The sequence below is a fragment of the Phasianus colchicus genome, chromosome 1 (genome assembly GCF_987193195.1).
Source record: "Phasianus colchicus chromosome 1, bPhaCol1.hap1.1, whole genome shotgun sequence".
In the NCBI taxonomy this organism is placed as follows: Eukaryota; Metazoa; Chordata; class Aves; order Galliformes; family Phasianidae; genus Phasianus; species Phasianus colchicus.
This window is the reverse complement of record NC_143436.1, coordinates 182,492,845-182,514,205: the sequence shown is the minus strand read 5'-3', so window position 1 is coordinate 182,514,205 and position 21,361 is coordinate 182,492,845. Positions and strand designations below refer to the sequence as shown.

Below are 21,361 nucleotides of genomic sequence, written 5' to 3'. Positions count from 1 at the left end.
GTTGCTTGGTAAAGTCAGAAAGTTCTAAGTTGTGTATAAAGCCTAAGTTTCATTCAGATCTCCCTGGCTCTGCTTTTACCACACTTCAAAGTCAGTAGTATTATTCTAACTACTGTGATTATCACTTGACATTACTGACATCAGAATCAGATAAGAATAATAATAGCAGGACAAGGGAATATGGTTTTAAGTTGAAGGAGGGAAGATTTAGTTTGGATGTCAGGGGGAAATTCTTTACAGAGAGAGTGGTGAGATGCTGGAACAGGCTGCCCAGAGAGGTTGTGGATGTCCCGCCCCTGCAGGTGTTCAAGGCCGGGTTGGATGGGGACCTGGGCAACCTGGTCCAGTATGAAATGCAGAGGTTGGCGGCCCTGCCTGCAACAGGGAGATTGAAGCTTGATGATCCTTGAGGTCCTTTCCAACCCCAGCCATTCTTTGATAATTCTATGGTTCTATGATAAGGCATGCTAGATCAGCAAGAAAAAGTTCTCACAATACACTGTTCTTACACACAAATGCATTTAATAATGTGAGTGATTTTCAATAGAGCATAATATTGTTTTATATTTTTTCTAAGTTCATCTTTTTGTGGACTTAAAGACGGACTTACAAAATGATCTTTGAAAAAAAAAATTGTGTTAGATTCTTATAAGGCACTGATAGTTGATGTCCTTAGTATTTCATTTTGTTTGATTCTCTGTTGCTACATTTACTAAAACAAATACTCACTTATAGTGTAAGTAGTAGCTAATACTTTGAGTTTTGTTGTCTTTCATATTAACAATAATTTGGGAGAAAGTTGTGCCTCCTTATTCATTCTTTTTCAGAAGTGTTGCTTATTTAATAATTTCTTCAGCTGTACATACAAGCTTAAAAGAGCTTGCTAAATTGCAGCATGCATATGCCCCAAAACCAGCGCAGCACCCCACTTTCCTGTGCTCTCATCCTTCCCCACAGGTTATAAGTCAGTTCATCCTGCCTAATGCTTTCTTCCCAAAATCTCCCTGGAGGAAGCTGAGGTCACCTTGAACTCTCAACACAAAGAAAGCTAGATATAATATCTCTGTGTGTGCTGTTAAGATTGGTAGCATAGAGCAATAGTAAATATTAAAAGATTGAAGAAGTAGTATATGAGGGGCAGGAATGGATCTGGCTCCTGATGCTCTGATTGCCAGCACCAGTTCATTTTTTAACTGAAGTATCCTGAGGCCGTGCACAGGGTCCTCCCTTACGTGCCATACCAGGAGTTTCATTGTGTGTGGTTATTATATGACTGGTTATTATATGACTGGTAAAGCTCATCACTGGTTCCTGGCTCTCCCAGGCTCTGTGTCAGGCTGGGTGCAGGCTGCATCAGGGCTGCTCCCTGGCAGGGCCACCACACGGGGCTGTGACACTTCAGCCTCTCTTCAGGGCCTCCATTTTGAAATGAAGATGGCTCCCAGTACCCAATCTCGCACCACAAGTGTGCCTGCCACCTGTCCCACATGCACATGCAGCATCTTAATTTGCTTCAAGAATGTGCTTTTTGGAATGGATGTCTTGATTGTGGCCATTCATTTGTGCTGTCTTTCACATCAAGGTGTCCTGTGGTCTCTGAATACATTAATTTCTTCTGGGAGATGCCAAATGAGGTGTGCCCCTAGATGTGAACTAGCTTCCATTGTGAGTTGTGCCCAAGGAGCAGGTTAGAACCAATTGAGAGTAAAACCCTGAACCATGCTTGAAATGGATGCCAGCTCCCTAGCACAAACACTTGTGCTGTGTACACCCTGTCTTATGGGGTTTGCTGCTTTCTGTCATGGAGATGATAGACAGTACAACTCTGTTCTTTCTCTGCATTGTTACTGAGGTTGACCTTTTGGTCAAATTTGGGAACGTATGAGGTGGCATGTGTTGTTTTAAGGTGTCCCCAGACCTAGAGAATTTCTATAACAAAAGATTTCTGGAAGATACCTCATTTACCAAAATCTCAGTCTTTTTTTTTTTTTTCTTTCAGAGTAGATGTCTGGCTTTTTTTTTACCTTACTCCTCAGCTCTACCACAAGAAAAGGAATACTCTTTCCTGACTCACTAGCACTCATGTCTTTACTGTGTAGTTCATGGCTATAGCTACTATTATTTGTACAGAATGGTCGAAGTCTCATCTCTGTTAAGGTCTCCAGTCACTGATATCAGTTAAAGGATAGAGAAGGAAAATGTTTGAGTCTGTGGAACTCTTTGAGAAGTTCCTTTTTTTGTTAGAAATTTGTCTTAGTGCAGAAGTACAACATAAAGAGGGATGGTTCATCAGGTAGCAAGGATTCCTATCCTATATTATAGATCGTAAGCTGCACATTTAAGAATTCAAGAGATAAAGGTGGAAGCTATTTTCACTAAACAGGCACTTTTTTCCTAAATCATGAGTGATAAAAATCAGAATTGTGTTTAATCTTGGTTGAAAATGCGAGCATATAGCATCATTTCTTTTCTCTGTCTGTGTGATCAACATTTTTAGGGTGAAATTCATCTCAGTTAACACTAGGGATATAAAATGTAGGTGCCTACATCAGATCTAATCATCATCAACTCTTCTTGTAGTCAGCGGAGAAAAATAAGCACTTTCAGGGCACAAGCTGTCTAATTAATTTTAGACATGTACTTCAGAATAAGATGAATCATTTCCTCTGAGTGCCTGTTCTTTCTACTGACTTTAAAGGAAGCACAGACAACTAGATGATATGTAGATGTGTACCTTTATTACATACCTTCAGAGACAAGCTTTGAGAGAATATGCTTACAGAAATCTTTCCTTTATTCATAAATTTTCTGTATTTTTCACATTAAATCTGGGAATTCTGCAGTCGTTACTACATATATTTGCTAGGAAAAAGAACAGGGGCAAATCCATTTAATCATTTGCAATATTTACTCATTGTGACTATGTGAAAAACTACACCTCAATAGATTACAATAGTTACCTTGTGCATGCTTAATATAACCAATATCTTGCAATGATTGTCATACTTTGTGTTACAAAACTGTACCAAGGAACAAATCACTAAGGGTGTTAACTGCCAAAGCTGTATCAGGTCCCAAGAGCTTGAAGGGAGTTGCAGTGATTTCCCAAGCTGAGGATCAAACCCATGGTTATCCCATTACATTCATTTTAAATCACATCTTCTTATACTGAAACAGTGATGCTGTATATGTTCAAATTGTGGGGTTTTAATCTCTATCATTTTCCCTCTAGTAGGGAGGCGAGCATATTGTCATTACCACAGACTGTGGAGGAAGTATGTATGTAAAATATTACTGATGTCAGAGATCACATTTCCACTGAAGCCATTCAAGTCTCTCCTTGTACTACCAAGGATGTGAATTCAGTATTTACAGTGGGGAAAAAAAAAGAAAAAAAAATTAAAAAAAGATATTTAATTACTGATATTAATAAATGATAAAAAATTGCATATTCACTTTATTACTTTAAAATAATGAAATTAATTATTATCAATCTGCAGCACATGGCAAACATTTACCTATATCTTATTTATTCATTTGAAAGGAAGATAAAAATGTATAGTGGGGATGAGTGCTTGAGGAGAAAAAAACATGATTTTATGATTCTGTGGTGATATGTTGACAGTTGTATTTGATCTTAGAAGTCTTTTCCAACTTTTATAATTCTTTGATTCTGTGATATATTTAACTACAAATAGACTTTCTTAAAGTGAATGGTAAACCATTCAATTTAATTGAAAATAAGAGTTAAAGGACTCTTTGCTGGCATTAAACACAAGTTGCATGGTATCACGGGTATCGCTACAAATTTATTTAGTAAAAACACTTCTGAAGTCTAACAAATCTATTAGCGCCATTTTCTACTGAGAAGATTTTCACTCCTCATTTCTGGTATTCAGCACATTAAATAGGCATGCTGTCATAGAAATGGCGGTGATATTGGTACAAGGCATGGGCTGACATTGTTTTGTCTAATCCCTGTTTGTTGAGCTGTATCAAAACCATAGCACATCAGGAGTGTTCCCCCTTGCATCACTTGACATTAGATGTTGGCTATAGGCTCAAATGTGTATGGCTTCCCCACAGGACCAAGCACTGTGTTGCCCCTCTCACCTCCTGCATCACCAGAAGCCCCTCACAGCTGGAGACAAGGGGCTTTCACAGCAGCAAGTCTGGTTGCCTCTTCTTGCTCTGTCCTTGCTCATTCCCATTCCCGAATCTCCAGTTTATTACTGAGAAGTGAATAACGCTCAGAGTACTTGACCACCTCAAGGGCAAAAAGCTTTGATACCAAGAGGTGAAAACCCAGTTTGATTCATAAATGCTGCACTCATTTGAAATGAAAAAGTACATTAGGAGGTAGGCTTTCTAGCTAATGTGTGACCTCCTGCTTCTGAATTTGTGTCCCGCAGGTAATTGCTGTACTTGATGAAATAGTGTACTACACTAACACTTTCAATCATATGGAAGGCACTCAGATTACCAGTTCATTACTTTACCCACTTTAATTTTAACTTTTTTTCCCATGATTAAACACCTGGAAAGTTATAGCTACTTTATTGGAGTAGGACTGTCAGTGTTATATTGCTAAGGTTAAATGCTTCAGAATTTATATCTATATGGGTGTGAAAACACTGTATGACAGGTTTTTTTCTGTTTTTTTTTTTTTTCCTGTTTTTATTTTCTGCATCTTTCTTTCTTTCTTTCTTTCTTTCTTTCTTTCTTTCTTTCTTTCTTTCTTTCTTTCTTTCTTTCTTTCTTTCTTTCTTTCTTATTTCTCTCCTACAGATTGTGAGCGTGGGAAAGCATGTTAAAGGATACCATTACATTGTTGCCAACTTGGTAAGATCCTTTTCTAGAATTATACACCTGCTTGGTAAGTGAAACGCTCAGATTTGCTTTGGAGTCTCAGAACTTTATCTGCCTTTTGTCACGAATATGTGGTTGCATATAATACATTCTTTAGAACGTGTAAAAGAACTTGGTTCTGGTGTTCTGCCATCTATACAAGAAAGAAAGATAAAATGTTATCTTCTTAAATCTTATCAAAATCAATGTAGTAAAGAACAGCTGTGTGTTTCCTGTGGCTGAATCAGATGCCTTTACAGAACTACACTATCAATGTTCACTCATCTTTTTAATAATAGCGTAACAATTATTGGAGTAACTTTCCTACATTGAGTGGGGAAAATTCATTTTGTGGTAAGAGCATCTACTCCCTGTCAAATCACTAATTCAGTATTTTCACTCTAAGTCTAAACAGCACTTTAACACGAATGATGTTTAGAAGAAGGCAAATGAAGAGCAAATATGATATTTTGTTATTAAAATAGCTCATTTTTCAAGTTGAAATACCTTCCTGGTCAAGCACAGTGAATGTAGGGCAGAGTCTAATGCGTTCTTCCAATTGTTTTCTTTTTATTCTTCCCTCAAGGAATTTTAGCTGACATGAAATATGTTACTGTTCTTTGGTATACTGGTACCTTAAGATCATTTCACATTATTTTTAAGACCTGAGGCTTTTGAAATGAGAGAAGTCTATCCTCTTAGGGTCTTACAAATTAGATTTTCATCTTACCGAATTTAGAATTCCCCAAGTAACCTTTTCCATGCAAAGTGGTTGCTGTAAACAGTAGGATATACCATGGAGACACTCAGAACTTTAGCATGAGTGCATGCTCCTATCTATCAGCTATTCAGTAACATGAGCAATATGACTTACTAATGTGTTGCTTCTCATATACACCATTAGTCTCCTTTAGGAAATGAATCAAATCTCTGTCTTGAACATTGTGGGTTTGTTTTGTTTTGCTTTGTTTTGTTTTGTTTTAATGTGGAGTATTGGGTCAGTGGCCCACAATTACTTTTTCCTGAATTTTTTCTTGAAGTTATACGACAGTAGACTTCATTCTCTACTGTTAAATGCCAATCAGAGAAATTAAAGAATGTAATGAATAAATAAATAAATATATAAAATCTGAGATACCATAAAATGTAGCAGCAAAAAATTAAGATTTTCTTCTTACTTTAACAGTTTGCATTATGCAGTCTCTTGAAGTTCAGTTGCATCTCTAAATGCAAATTTTACTAAAAGATTTGTTTGTGTGCCTTTGAGACAAATGAGCCTTAAAACCAGTAAGTCAGGAAGTACATGTACTTCTTTTTTTTTTTTGTTCCATGTTGGAAGTCACTCTAGATTTTAGACAGATTTAGATCTGAGAACTATCACCACGTTTCACAAAAGGTTGATTCTGATACTGTTTTCCTTTTTTCATTGTACTAACAGTGAGACACTCATGTCCTGTTTCTGCGTTCTAAAGCCCATTATATTATTTCATAACTTATGTTACTCAGATAACTTCAGCCTAAACAATGAGTCCTGGAATAAATATATTTATACAATAATGTTCTTCACTTTGTAAACATGAAAAGAAGCAGGGATGTAATGGACCAAGCACAAACACATTAAAATCTACCAACTTCAGTGGAAATTGATTCTAGGATTCAATGTTCTGCAGGCACTTTTCATCTCCAAATGCACTCCTTCTAAAACTAAACTGACTGCCATTCCCAGCAGTGTGTTACTGAGCTGTTGAGACCACTCTATCAATAATGTGAGAATTTTGTTTTCTGATTTTGTTTCTTTCTTTATAACACAAATGGAAACTATGAACTTTCAATGTCCAATATTATTCTCTGGTTTTAAGTCTTAGCTGCTAATGGAAACCTGCTGTTGCCCTTCTTTATGCTGTCTTACTGATCTAGAACAGATTGAACTCACAGTGATGTATAAGGGCAAACAAAATCTTAAATTGATTTTCTAGGGATTCAAAGATATTTCTCTGGAGAGGTTTATGCATGGAGGAGCTAATGTGACAGGATTTCAGCTAGTAGATTTCAGTACCCCAATGGTAACTAAGTTGATGCAGCGCTGGAAGAAGCTGGACCAGAGAGAATACCCAGGATCTGATACTCCACCAAAGGTAATGATGAATATGAAGCACTATCAAAGATATCACTTAGGTGTTCCAATTTCTGATTAACACTGATAAATAAATGAGTAAAGACCTTAATATTTAGACAGAAGCTAAGGCAGTTTATCCTACTATTACTGGCAGCTAATTATGTCTTGTCCTTGTGATTGTATGATAGCAACACAGACTGCAACACATTTCACTGATGTACTTTACTGTTTTTTGACAGTCAGTCTGCAAATCACCTCTTTACTGACAGGAACTAAAGGTCAAACACTTAACTGACAACTTAATTTCAACCTATTTTATATTAATTAATCTAATTATCTAGATTCACTTAGAGCACAGAGCTTTCCTGACAGCTGAATTCTTCTGCATATGAGATATAACCACAGTCATAAATTTAGTACCTTTAAATTTTCATCTGGAATTTCCTTTGGAATTATTTCTGTCTCAAAACTTGGTGTAATAATCATTTTCAGGCACAATCTTACAGTGCAATTATATCCCAGTGTTCCTCTATCCTAATCCTTCACAGATGGATAACAAAATATTTCTGTCACCTATAATTTTCTTGTCAGGCAAGTCAAAGCATAGTTATAAATATGAATTCATCAAAACAGCTCTGATTTATATATATACAAATACATGTCAGACCCAATTGTGGCTCTTCTGCGCTCTGCAAAAATATGCAATCAACCATTCTGTGGCTAGAAGAGCAATGAGTTGGCAAAACCTATAGAAAGAATCAAGATGGGTAATACAAAGGATATCGACATCATTTGGTGAATATTCAAGAAGTTTGTTTTATGGAGTGGAAAAAATACACAAGGATGCTGTGGTCTCTGGAGTGCAGAGATACACAGTACTGTTGAGTGGAACTATTTAGCCCATAGGACTCATTTTCAATGAATAGAACTATAATACCTCCTTCTAAGAAGTTGACATGATTAAACAGTATCACACATAATTCACCTATGATTAACCAAAATTCACGATTTTAAACTTAAACATGCCCCAACAGGCTTAAAATATGCAAGACAAAGGACAGGAAGGAAATTAGCTTTCAATAACTGACATTTTGGCATCTAAAGTGAATTTCAATATCAGCCCTGTGGTTATGACCCATTTCTCCTGATGCAGGAAATTCATCGGAGAACCAAGGTGCAAAAATGCCCCTTTGTTTATATGCTCCTAGCTAAAATCTGCTGAAGACATACTCTATGCATTTAATTTAACATGTTCTCAATCTAAAATAGTTATAATAGTCTAGAAACACAGACTGCCTTTGATGACCTGCCAAGCCCCCTTTATGCTTCACTACTGTTCAGTACTGTGTGTTATTCACAGGGCTTGCAATAGGAAGAACTTACTCTTGATCATTCTTAACAAATCCAGCAACTTGGATTTTGGCTCATTTATTCTTGCTTATTATCTTTTTCAGTTACTATTTATTTTATTCTTTTTTTCTGTTTGAGTGAGTTGGATGGGTAAGACAAATATTTTAAAAGTTTCTTCTGATAATTCTTCAGAGGCAGATTTTTCTGTGCTTATGAAATACAGTCTAAAAGCTATAAGTAGTGTAATGTACTCTTCTCAATCCTGCATTCATTCCTTAGACAAAACTGCTTTTGATTTTGAGAGGAGTTTTTTCTTAACGAAAGTGTAGAAACTGCTGTGTAATGCATCAAGCTAGAAAGAAGCAAGACAGCTGATTTTTGCAAAGTGTACCAACGCTAAGGCATTGTGTTTGTCCATCCATTTAGTATACATCTGCATTAACATATGATGGAGTGCTTGTGATGGCTGAAACTTTCCGCAATCTTAGAAGGCAGAAAATAGATATTTCAAGAAGAGGAAATGCTGGTGATTGTCTTGCTAATCCTGCTGCCCCATGGGGTCAAGGAATTGATATGGAGAGGACATTGAAACAGGTAAGGGTGTACTTTATTCTATTTAGTGATCTTTGTGAATATTACTTACAAGTTGTACATTACATTATTTGGAAGACACTATATTTGAGGATACTGACGGGAGAGAGGAAATTTATTTGTCAATTGCCAGTTGGAATCAGCTGGGGCTGTTTTGATGTTTTAGTTTGGAATGAATTGGAATGAATGCAGAAGGCAATTGCAACTGTAGAAAACTTCTAGTAGTTCTAGTCTTACTAGATAGTTGGGACTTGTGTTACTGAGATGTTGAGCTCATCTGTTGCACTTTGCATATAACCTGGCTGTGCAGATACTGTCATCTAGGGGAACAGATCAAATACAGCCTTTCAGATATTCTTCTGTCATCTTGAATAAATGCAGATTTCTTCCAGGGAAATCACATAGGTAGTGTTCTTTTTTTTTTCTTTAAAAAGACATAACCCAGAGCCATTGTTCACTGATGTCAGGATTTTGAATTCCCAATGAATATGGATGCCTAGAAAGTTCCAGATCTCTGTCAAGATGATTTAGTCTTTCCTTTGGGTGGGACAGTAAGAAAAATAAAAATCTTGCAGTTGAATTTAAATCATTGCAAATGAGAAGGCTCTGCTCAGGAGAAGATGCTGAGAAGTGACTGCTGACAGAGTCGGCAGCTCTATGCCTGGAAGCCTGTGTTTCAGACCTGGAGAAAAATCAGCACAGATACAAATGGTCAAAGGGAAAGAGTAAGTGGTTTAAATCCACATTCTGACTGCTAGGAGGAGATATAAAGCATTTTATCTGCTTTGCATAGTCTCTGCAGATGCACAGATCTATAATAATTGTGAAAAATGTGAAATCAGGCTTCTGTGTTAGGTTGGACAGCTTGAGCCTCAGAGTCTGGCCAAAAATGCTTGCATGGCTGGATCCTGACACAATTAGAGCCAGCAGCAATATGGACGTGATTTCTTTGGAATGAGGTCCACAGTCTGGGTGTCCTCCAGTAAAGCAGTACTGAGCTATAAGAACAAAACATGTTTTGGTTTCAGCTCTGAGACAGGTGGTGGAAAACTGCCCCAGCCAGCCTTGTGACTTTACGTCTGTCCTTCTTCACTGTGAGGTCTTGAAAGCATTTCTTTCAGGCCTTGTGCATCACACTCATCCTCTGTGATAGTGAATTGCTTTGCTGGCAAGGTTGCTGGCAAGGTTACTTTAAAGAGCAACACATATTCATTTTATGCATTTAATCCTCCAGAGTGTGAGGTAAAAAGATATTTTTCACTACTCTGTGACATCTGGAGTAAAGAACATAAGTCTGGATCTTCATGATGCTTTTTCTTCCATTTTTAGGTTCGAATACAAGGATTGACAGGAAATGTTCAATTTGACCACTATGGTCGCAGAGTCAACTACACTATGGATGTCTTTGAGCTGAAGAGCACAGGTCCTCGGAAGGTATGTGCTTACAGTGTTTATTATCTTTATACCTTGTAAATGCGAGATGGAGCCCTGAGTAACCTGATCTAGTGCTTGATCAAGCAGTTGGCCCACAGCAGGGGGATTGGAACTAGATGATCTTTGGGATCCCTTCCAACAAAAACCATTCTGTGATTCTATGTTTCTATGAATCTATGACTGTGATTTTTTGATAAATGAGTTTACAATGACTAAAGATTTAAAATAAATCAGATTCTGTGTCATTTAAAAAGGATAATATATCAAATACATGGATAGTATGTCAGGTGTAAGCAGAAAGACTATTTTCTACTAGATATTATTGTTCCATGCAAAAATTGGGGAATACAGAAACAAGTGTGCATCTTAGAGATGTGAAATGTCAGTCAGTCTGTCAGGCAGGCTAATAGCATAAGTCCCAGCAGCTATGTACGAATGCACATAGACCATCACTCAGCCCAATCATTCTGAAAAGATAAGCCTTATGTTTTGTTAGCCCTTCCTATTTTGTGCTCAAATTTTTTCAATTTATCACAGTATAAAACAAATAAAGATTAGAAAATGGACTAGACCTCAATGGATTTATTTCTTTTGGAGACACTATGGCCTGTATTGTTTGCTAGGACATCAGAAGATGGACATCACAAGCCTGGTAAATAGTATCCCAGATAAACAGTTTATTGCCAAAGATTAGTTGCAGTGATGAGGAGGCAGTGTTAAAGAATTACTCATTAGGTTGCGCTTACTGACAGTATATCCTAGTATAGAGCTGTAGACCAAAGCAAAGTTTGTCCCTGCATATCAGGTGTATTAGAGCAGTTGACTTTTGAAAGTATGACTTATGGCTAAGAAACACACTGGGAAAGGTGAATTTGTCTTGCTTCTCTCTTGAGAAGTCCTGTGTCTTCTGCCAGAGAATGTCTGACCTTGTTTCCTGCCTGGCTATGATCCATGCTGTCAACAGCTGGGAGGATGTACAGGTAGCTGGGATGCCAAGGCAATTGGTGAGTGAGGTACAATCTCTCCATCCCCAATACCCAGTGGTACCAGAGGGGAATCTAGGTAGAAAAGGTGTAGTTAATTAGGTCACAACTTAGGTAACTCATTAGGGAGCTTGCTTAATGGAAAATTAACTGCCCCAATTGGTATATTGTTCTCGTTTCAACATTTCTCATCCATTTTGGGAATGATGCCATTGACTTGCACCACTGCAGGGATGTCCCCATCCTCTCTTCTTGACTATGATTTGAGGGGAAAGGTGGTAACAAAAAGAGGAGTTATGTCTGTGCTGCATTAGCATCCCAAGGTGCTTTTCTTATCTTTTCAGACATGCTTTCCTTTTGTCTCTATGCCACTCTCAAACCATTACCTGTCTTTGATATAAACAGCCATAACAGCTCTGACAGGTCTGGCTCCTCACAAGAATTTATTTCTTATGTATTGTTTGGGATTTTATATGTGATCATTGAACCAATTCTGTGCTCCATTCAACCTGACAAATCCTATATATTATGTGAGAAATGACTGTACTTAATTGAACTAAGAGGCCTTCACCTTTAATGTCTTCTTCTCACATCCTAAATAACATGATTAATGAATCATCCAGCAATCTTTTCAGAACTAGTCTTTCCAGTTAGAATAGCACATGCTTCTAATCTTTAGAAGAGTGATTTTTGCTGTCTACAGCTTTAAGGTTGTGAATAGAGCATTACAAAACTGCACAGCTAATGAGAAGTAGATTTGCATATAGTGTTGTCAGATGAGAGACAATAACCCATGCTCCTGTTGGAGCATTCATTTATGCAGCATTCTATAGAAGGTTCTTGTCTGCAAAACAATGGTGTCAAGATTAAAAAGAAAACAAAACATAGACAAAGTTTATATATATATTTACACGTCTAAGATTTGAATGTCTAAGAGTTCGAACTTAGTCAACCAAAATAGAAATTACCAAAAATTTAGAGTTGTCTGTTGCTTGTGGGCTTCAGCAGGAACACCTCAGTGGTTGACATAAGGTGCACAGGCCTTCAAAAATGACATTGTTCATTCAAAAGCCAAACAGTTTTGACAAATATACTTTGAGGCAGATATTTTTACAATACTGTTTTCTGAGTGATAAATTCAGCCTCTCTATAAGTAGACAAAACTGCTAAAAAATCTAATGGAAGTCCATATTGAATTGGATTTACTTATATAATAGCTGAATTCAATCATTTCCTTTGAGGAGTTTTTCCCCTGAGAACTTGAGATTTTATAGGTAAACATAATGTATTTTAGTGCTTTCAGAGTTACTGCAAACCTATATTCTCATACATTTGTCATATATACCTTATATATTTGTTAGTAATCCAGTTCCAGAGTTGATTTAGTGCAGGTTTGAGGTACACACGAGGAAACACCTTTGCTCACAGGCTGAAATTCCTTTAAAAATACCTGCCATTCCTCAAAAAGCTCCTTTATTTCTGTCTGCTTTTTGCTATTGTACTTACTTTTACAGTACACTGCATCATTCATTTTCTACTTTCCTTCTGAACTTCCCAGCAGTGAACACTTGCACAATGAAAAACAATCACTCACTGTTATAATGATCTTCCCAAACTGCCAGGTTTCAGTGTACGCATTCTGCCTCAAGTCGGTCACAGTTCTTGACAGCAACTTGACATTTTCAGTTATCAATTTTATCTTTGAATCTGTGATTGTCTGTATGAAAGAGAATATTTGTTAGCAGTGCATCCTACTAGGAAACCAACCTGCCTCCCCACTGTATCAGCAAAACTGAAGCTTCCGTAAGCTGTAGACACATAAATCAAGGTTTGTATGTTATAGTGAAAAGAAAAGGAATGTGTCAACCAGAAGTAACAAAAGTTGTGCATTGGAAGAGTTTGTGCCTGTTCGCTACACTAGTTGAAAGTAAAATATTGGCTCATACTCACTCATCACCCATACTCTGCTACTTTTTATGTTTGTCATTCTCACAAATGCCTATTAACTGTTGTGATGAGTGTGCCTGAATATAGCTTTAGGGACTGCTAAGGTGACTTGCCTCTCAATAAATTAATTTAATAAAACAAATTGAATGGAATATTAAACATAATGAGAAATTTAAGAATGCATAGTATCCAGTAATGCATATGAACTCAGGAACCAAAAAACACCCCCCTGCACTTCTAGAGTCATCTACTGCATCACTGCATTTTTCTGAACAAGATGATTACTACATTTCATGGATAAAATCCTTTGTGAAGATGAGTTTTATTCTGGGTTCTGAAAAAACGTTAAAAATAATATTGGCTGCATAATTGATCTCATTCTCCAGCCAGTTTGCTTCACACTGAAGTCTTATCCAAGGCACAGACTGTTCTTTGGCACACACAGTTACACTCTAACAGAAACTCTAACCAGACCCCATTTTCCTCTAAAATTCCCCCTCTTCTAGTGAGATGGACAAGGAGTTCTTTTCTCTCACCTCTTGCTCTCATGAACTCCTAATTAATAAAGGCAGGCAGGAAGGAAGAGTAATTGCTGACAAATCCCCAGCTGCTTCTCGAGTGGCCTATGCCAACTTGAACTGCTCAATTTTGAAAGGAATCTTTAAGATCACTGCCACTTTCTGCACCTTCCCTGGGAAGAAGAATCAGTTGCTAAATTCAGTTCATTAGAAACAAAGAGCCGCTTTAGGTGCGGGTATTGTTCAAGGGACACATCTGTATTCATGCATAGCAACCCAAAGACTTAGTATATAGTACATATATTTTGTTTACGAGGGTGGATAGCGATAGGACAAGGGGGAATGGTTTTAAACTAAGACGGGAGAGGTTTAGGTTAGATAGTAGGAGAAAGTTTTTCACACAGAGGGTGGTGACACACTGGAACAGGTTGCCCAAGGAGGCTGTGGATGCCCCATCCCTGGAGGCATTCAAGGCCAGGCTGCATGTGGCTCTGGGCAGCCTGGTCTGGTGGTTGGCGACCCTGCACATAGCAGGGGGGTTGAAAGTAGGCGATCATTGTGGGCCTTCTCAACCCAGGCTACTCCCATGATTCTATGACCTCGTGTGCTCATGAAAATTACCGAGTGCAGACGGATTGGAAAAAAGGGGAGGTGGAACATGGAGGTGGGATTTGGGTGGAGGGTCCCCAGCCCCGAGCTGGGTGCACGGGTGCACCCACACCGGGGAAAGGCATTGTGACATCACAGGGCGGGACATGACATCAGTCTTTATTAAGTCACGTTGGAAGCCTCCCCCAGCTCAGACACGTGGGGCGGTCACTCCGTCCTGGTGGTCACTGCTGGAGCTCCGCTCTGGGTGACAGCCACTTGTGTGTTGAGAGTGGTCCTTGGGAGAGAACAGGATGAAGCTCAGCCTGACTCTCTTCCTGATCTTACTAGCTTTCATGTCTCCAATTCCGGACTTTTCCAGCTGTCTCAGCTGGGACCGGAATTGGGACAAAAAGCTGCTCCTTCCCGAGGAGCAGCATCCCGTAGAGACCGAGTGCCAGACCTCCAGCTGGATCGCCTGGCTTGGTCTAACCACCTGTCCCAACAAGAGCGAGGATGGGAACGAAAACCAAGTCCTCCCCGAGGAGCAGCGCCCGGTTGAAACCAACAGCCAGACCACCACCTGGCTCTGCTGGCTTGGCCCAACCACCTGCTCCACCAAGATGGAGGACGAGAAAGAAAACCATGTCCTTCACGAGGAGGTCAGCCCGGTTCAGACCGAGAGCCAGACCACCACCTGGCTCTGCTGGCTTGGCCTAACCACCTGCACCACCAAGGTGGAGGATAAGAACGAAAACCATGTCCTTCATGAGGAGCAGAGCCCGGTTCAGACCGAGAGCCACACCACCACCTGGCTCTGCGGCTTTGGCCTAACCACCTGCCCCATCAAGATGGAGGACGGGAAGAAAGACCAGGTCCTCCCCGAGGAGCAGCGCCCGGTTCAGACCGAGAGCCACACCACCACCTGGCTCTGCTGGTTTGGCCTAACCACCTGCCCCACCAAGATGGAGGACGGGAATGAAAGCCATGTCCTTCATGAGGAGCAGCGCCCGGTTCAGACCGAGAGCCACACCACCACCTGGCTCTGCGGGTTTGGCCTAACCACCTGCCCCATCAAGACGGAGGACGGGAAGAAAGACCAGGTCCTCCCCGAGGAGCAGCGCCCGGTTCAGTCCGAGAGCCACACCACCACCTGGCTCTGCGGCTTTGGCCTAACCACCTGCCCCATCAAGACGGAGGATGGGAATGAAAGCCATCTCCTTCATGAGGAGCAGCGCCTGGTTCAGACCGAGAGCCACACCACCACCTGGCTCTGCTGGTTTGGCCTAACCACCTGCCCCATCAAGACGGAGGACGGGAAGAAAAACCAGGTCCTCCCCGAGGAGCAGCGCCCGGTTCAGACCGAGAGCCACACCACCACCTGGCTCTGCTGGTTTGGACTAACCACCTGCTCCACCAAGATGGAGGACGGGAAGAAAATCCAGGTCCTCCCCGAGGAGCAGCGCCCGGTTCAGACCACGAGCAAGACCTCCGACTGGCTCTGCTGGTTTGGCCTAACCACCTGCCCCACCAAGAATGAGGATGGGAACAACAACCAGATCTTTCATGAGGAGCAGCCTACGGTTGAGGCCAAGAGCCAGTCCACCAACTGGCTCTGCTGGTTTGGAGTAAGCGCCTGCCCAACCAAGATCGAGGATGGCAACAACAACCAGGTCCCTCCCAAGGAGCAGCGTCCAGTTGAGACCATGAGCCAGCCCTCCAGCTGGCTCTGCTGGTTTGGACTAACCTCCTGCTCCACCAAGATCGAGGATGGGAAGGAAAACAAGGTCTTTCAAGAGGAGCAGAGCCTGATTGACACCAACAGCCAGACCTCCAACTGGCTCTGCTGGATTGGACTAAACACCTGTCCTGGAAATGGAGACAAAAAACCTGTGCGTCCCGAGGAGAGGCTGCCCATCAATGCTGAGCGCCGTGCCTCCAACTGGCCCTTCTGGATTGGCCTTTCTCCACATCCCAAATGGGTCCCGTACAGGGTCAGCAAGTCCGTTGTTCCAGAGGGCCCAAAGCAGCAGTCCCCGCGCACCGAGCAAAAGGCCTTCAGCGTGTCTGACACCCTGCGCCACCTCTGGGGCTTCCGTACGCAAATCCTGCTCATCAGCTGCTTAATAGATTTATCAAGAAACTGGTACATGTTTCGGCTGCCGTGGGTTGCCTACCGGCTCTGGAGAGGATTGTGAAGACATTAGGCACAGGTAAGCGACCCAGATTCATACAGCACAGAAGGGACTGTGGGTGGGGAGCAGGGAACCGCAAAGGTCTAGTCTGGGAGGGCTTCCAAGAAAAGCAGACCTCCAGAGGTCCATCCGCTCTCCCCAGAGACTGGCCCGGCCGTAGGGCTGACACCTAGCCGGAGACTCCCATGCAAAACGGGGCCTGCCGGAGGTGCGGTGAGCCCCACGGGCTGCCCCGAGCTGTCCTATGAGGCTGGAAAAGCGACGCAAGAATCACAGCCCTGCAGGGTGATGCTTTGCAAAATGAGCCTGCATCCCTTTCTCTGCGCTCATGCCGTGTCATTTCCAGGGAACGGGACAAACGGCCTCGGCTTCCACAGGAACAGAGTGATTTCCACAAAGCACTTCTCTCCATCTGACAGCCTGTGGGTCAAATGGTGAACGTCAGTCGGTGCGGCGGGACACGCCTCAACCCACCAAAGGTTGCTGCACTGAAGGCACCTGCGATGACAACAACGTCTCCTACTGGGTGGACACCAACCTCTCCCAGATCATCACCTCCATTTCCTAGCAGTCATTAAATTAATAACATCATCATTGCTGCAGCCTGTGTCGTTGTGGTGGCAGTGGGTCCGGGACAGTGGCAGCACTAAAGGCATTGGTGCAGGAGAGTGCTGCTGTACGGGGACTGGGGGCATGTTCCTAGGGCGGAGGAGGAAGGGCGCTGGGCCGGGGATAAAAGAGGCATCGGTGGCTGTGAAGTGTCCAGAGACAGCCATGCCCCAGGGGAGAGAGCACATTTGGAGCGGGAACCTACGTCCCAGGGAGGTAATGCAGCGTCCCCCCTGCAGAGTACACGGGGAGGTCCCGTGAGTCCTGCAGCACGCTGGGAAGCATCCAGAGCACTCTGGGAATCCTCAGCTGGGCCAGTTCTGCAAAGATCCCGTGCGCATCACCTTCATAGAGGAGGCTCGCACAAACGGAGCCTTCCCAGAAAGGGAAAGTGGCGGCAAAACACCACAGCAAGATCTGCTGGAGAAGGGAGGGAGGCCCTGAGGCACGGCGACTCAGACTCCCTGGTCTGTTTCGTCCCTCTCATTAGTACTGCCGCCTGGTAGTTCAGGCCGGCAGCCATGAAGTCGCTGAGAGAAGCCTGTGGGCTGCCAAACGGGACTCTGGGGCACTGGCGTGGTGTCACGGTTCCAGCCCGGTGCAGCCCGGTGCTGTGACTAATGGGGTGGAGGGACAAACGAACCCATGAACCAGGAAAGGGGGAAGAGAGGTAGTGAAAAGACAGGGAGATGGGCCTAACAACAAAACAGCGGCAACGAGATAAGGGAGAAAATACTAATTTTCTGAGTATGATAGCGGAATGCAAGGTGAAGAAAACAGATGAGGTTTTCCAAAAGCAAGTGTAGAGTCCTGCACCTTGGAAGGAATAGCCGCAAGTATCAGTGCAGGTTGGGACACGACCTGCTGGAGAGGAGCTCTGCGGTGAGGAACCTGGGGGTCCAGGTGGACAACAGGTTGGCCATGAGCCAGCAGTGTGCCCTGGTGGCCAAGAAGGCCAATGCGATCCTACAGGGCGTTAACAGGAGCGTGGCCAGCAGGTCAAGGGAGGTGATCCGCTCCCTCTACTCTGCCCTGGTCAGGCCTCACCTGGAGTATGGCGTCTGGTTCTGGGCTCCCCGGTACAAAAAAAGGCCAGGATCTCCTGGAAAGAGTCCGGTGGAGGGCCATGAACATGATAAGGGCATGGAGCACCTCTCTTATGAGGAAAGGCTGAGTGACCTGGGTCCGTCCAGCCTTGAGAAAAGAAGACTCAGAGGGGATCTGATCAATGTCTGTATCTAAGGTGACGGAGGCAAAGGAACAAGGCCAAGCTCTTTTCCCACGCCGTGCGTGCTGATAGGACAATGGGAAACGGCCAACATAGGAAGTTCTGCACATACGTGCATAGCAACGTCTTCACGGTGAGGGTGACAGGGCACTGGAACTCCTGCCAAGGTAGGCTGTGGACTCTCCTTGCCTGGAGATGTTCAAGACCTGCCTGGACGCCTACCTGTGCAACCTGCTCTACGGAGCCTGCTTTGGCAGAGGGGTTGGACTCGATCATCTCAAGAGGTCCCTTTCAGCCCCTACAGTTCTGTGATTCTGCGTCAGGGAGAACACTGCGTTGCTGAGGAGGAGAGGACAGATACAGACACTGCTACGGGAAATGTAAAAGCAAAGGCTCAGATCTCTTGGTCTGTACTATCATATATTCTTTTATTTTCTTTTCCACATCCAAATAAAGGAAATTAATCCAGTGTTCACTGCCGCTGGACTGAAGGGGTCAAAAGGATGGGAGAGGATCACCTGACCTCTGTTTACATCTGTTTACGAGGGTGGATAGCGATAGGACAAGGGGGAATGGTTTTAAACTAAGACGGGAGAGGTTTAGGTTAGATAGTAGGAGAAAGTTTTTCACACATATGGTGGTGACACACTGGAACAGGTTGCCCAAGGAGGCTGTGGATGCCCCATCCCTGGAGGCATTCAAGGCCAGGCTGCATGTGGCTCTGGGCAGCCTGGTCTGGTGGTTGGCGACCCTGCACATAGCAGGGGGGTTGAAACTCAGTGGTCATTGTGGGCGTTTTCAACCCAGGCCATTCTGTGATTCTATGATTCAGCGATTCAATGATTCTATGATTCTATGATATAATCTGTGTGCAGTTTTGGGGGCAGAAGTTTCAAATTTTTACCGTACAACCCCCAAGCATATGAATAAAAGTTTGAAAGAGAATCTCCCTTTTTCAGTCTGTCTTCATCCCATCTGCTTTTACAGCAAGTAATGCTGGCTCATGTCTTGTGCCCAGCAGCATCACTACCAATGCAGAACGCACAGCTGCAGCTTATACTAAATGCCAGAGGTGTCCACTGCAAAAACTGTATCTGTATGTAAGGGGAGAGCTTCTGATTCCAAGCATTCCTTTTTTTTTTTCTTTTTCTTTTTTCTTTTTTCCTATGGATGATTTAAACCTCCCAGTATTTGAGCACCAGCAGTGAACTAAGGCGGTTATTTCACCTTAAGGCTGCTCTGGGAAAGGTTGTGGTCAAGAAGCCTAAAACTGATTTGTTTCACCTCAGCAGCAGACTTAACAGAGAGATTTTCAGACTATGGTCATGCTTACCATGCTTTGGAGTGAGTAGGGAAAGGCAAGTATGAAGTTCTTCATTCTATGAAGTATTTTCCAGAGGGGAGGCATATCATTCATGAGCTGCTTTATAGTGCTCATCTCTCCACTGAGTATAAAAAAAAAATTAACAGGAATTGTAATGTAGATACCAAAGTCAATGCCAATGGAACAAGCTTTTTAAGGTCCTGGACTGGAAGTCATGAAAGACTCACAGTGGAGCAGGAAATGAAGCTCATCTACTGCACTGCGAAGCTGCAATCTGACGTCTTTCACTCCTCCAGAGACCAGAAGTTGTCGGGGATTAATGTATGAAAACTTTCTAGCAGAGAGCGAGAACTCTTATATCTCTTTCATTTATGGCCCAAGGAAGGATTCGGAATATTGCAGGTGGGGTTTAATTTGTGCCCCTGGTTGAAATAAGTTTCACAGGTCAGTCAGGATCTGCTGAGGCAGCAGTACCAGGTCTGTCTGCAACAGTACTGCAGGATGGTATATATACCCAAAGTGCTGGGTGGATACTACTTTGCACCCATCTATGGCAGCACTTCTTTGGTATAAAATTGCCTTTGGATCACACTGTTTTTCAAACAATAACTGTATCTGCAGTTTCACCAAATGTGAAGTTACCTGCTGTAAATTCTATTCCTTTTATTTTGCAGGTTGGTTACTGGAATGACATGGATAAATTAGTTCTGATTCAGCATGAACCTACACTTGGAAATGACACTTCAGCCATGGAGAACAGAACTGTAGTTGTCACTACAATTTTGGTAAGGTGTTTTTTTTTAATCAGTATCTTTTTTTTTCTTTTTTTTAATGCTCATACTATGTGACACAATATCCTTTTTAGTTATAGTGTTATTCAGTCTGCCAGTTCATGGGTTTTTGGGGAGGGTGAGAGCCATATATCTTAATAATCTTGACTGTTATGTTTGTTTAGAGGTTTTTTTGATATGTATTTAAAATAATGATTCACTTGATGTCAGGTTTTTAGAAATAAGTTGAAGTAATTTTCTTTTGGTATACAATCTTTTCCATTTTTTACTGAAGTAATTCTCAAAAATATACATGAATACTTTCAACCTCTGATTGATAAATGTTGACTCACAAGAAACTGGAAGAAAAGAAAAACCTAAAATCTCTAACTGACATAATTGAACAGATGTCTATAATGTCAGTGTCCTTTTTGGTGACATATTATAATTTCAAAGTTCATTTTAGTAAGAGCTAAAATTCTAAGCACTATGGTTCAAAACTGTTTTATCTACCTGTAATTGTAAACGAAAATATGAATTTAGTAGATGCATTTGAACATTTTTCTAAATATAATTATTCATCGTGTCAATTCAATTTTCCATTTTAATAAAATCTAAATAAATTTGAGATTTTTCAGTGTCAGGTTTGTAATTAGTGTTTTTGAAGAGTGGTTGCAGACCAAGAAAAATGGAGTTGTTTCATTCATTTACATTTTTAAAACACAGTTTTTCAAAGCGATTTTTTTTCTTCTAAATCTGTATTTTAAATAAAACATTTAACAATTTTGATTCAGAAGTCAGAAATGCCCTTTTAAGCTGATGTTTATAAAAGCCAACTGGCAAAGGCTGACCTTTATCTG

At 41.7% G+C, this 21,361-nt stretch overlaps 1 protein-coding gene and 1 long non-coding RNA gene across 16 annotated transcripts in view; one reads left to right on the top strand and one right to left on the bottom strand.

Annotated features, from left to right (window-relative positions):
* The window catches only part of GRIA4 (glutamate ionotropic receptor AMPA type subunit 4), a 234,015-nt gene that overhangs the window by 148,287 nt on the left and 64,367 nt on the right, over positions 1-21,361 (top strand). For all 15 annotated transcript variants that reach the window (XR_016463409.1, XR_016463410.1, XM_090133923.1 and 12 more), the window contains exons 5-9: positions 4,789-4,842; positions 6,825-6,983; positions 8,741-8,908; positions 10,235-10,339; positions 20,406-20,516. Coding sequence is in view for 13 of the 15 variants with exons in the window: in XM_090133923.1 (XP_089990049.1) it covers positions 4,789-4,842; positions 6,825-6,983; positions 8,741-8,908; positions 10,235-10,339; positions 20,406-20,516 (597 nt within the window). In the remaining 2 variants the exon portion in view is untranslated. The remainder of the gene's footprint in view (positions 1-4,788; positions 4,843-6,824; positions 6,984-8,740; positions 8,909-10,234; positions 10,340-20,405; positions 20,517-21,361) is intronic.
* On the bottom strand, positions 9,088-12,917 carry LOC116230621 (uncharacterized). Its single transcript, XR_016463411.1, has 4 exons — positions 12,829-12,917; positions 12,291-12,364; positions 11,266-11,397; positions 9,088-9,587 (listed from the first exon to the last, which is right to left on the bottom strand). It is a non-coding gene; the product is annotated as an uncharacterized LOC116230621 (long non-coding RNA).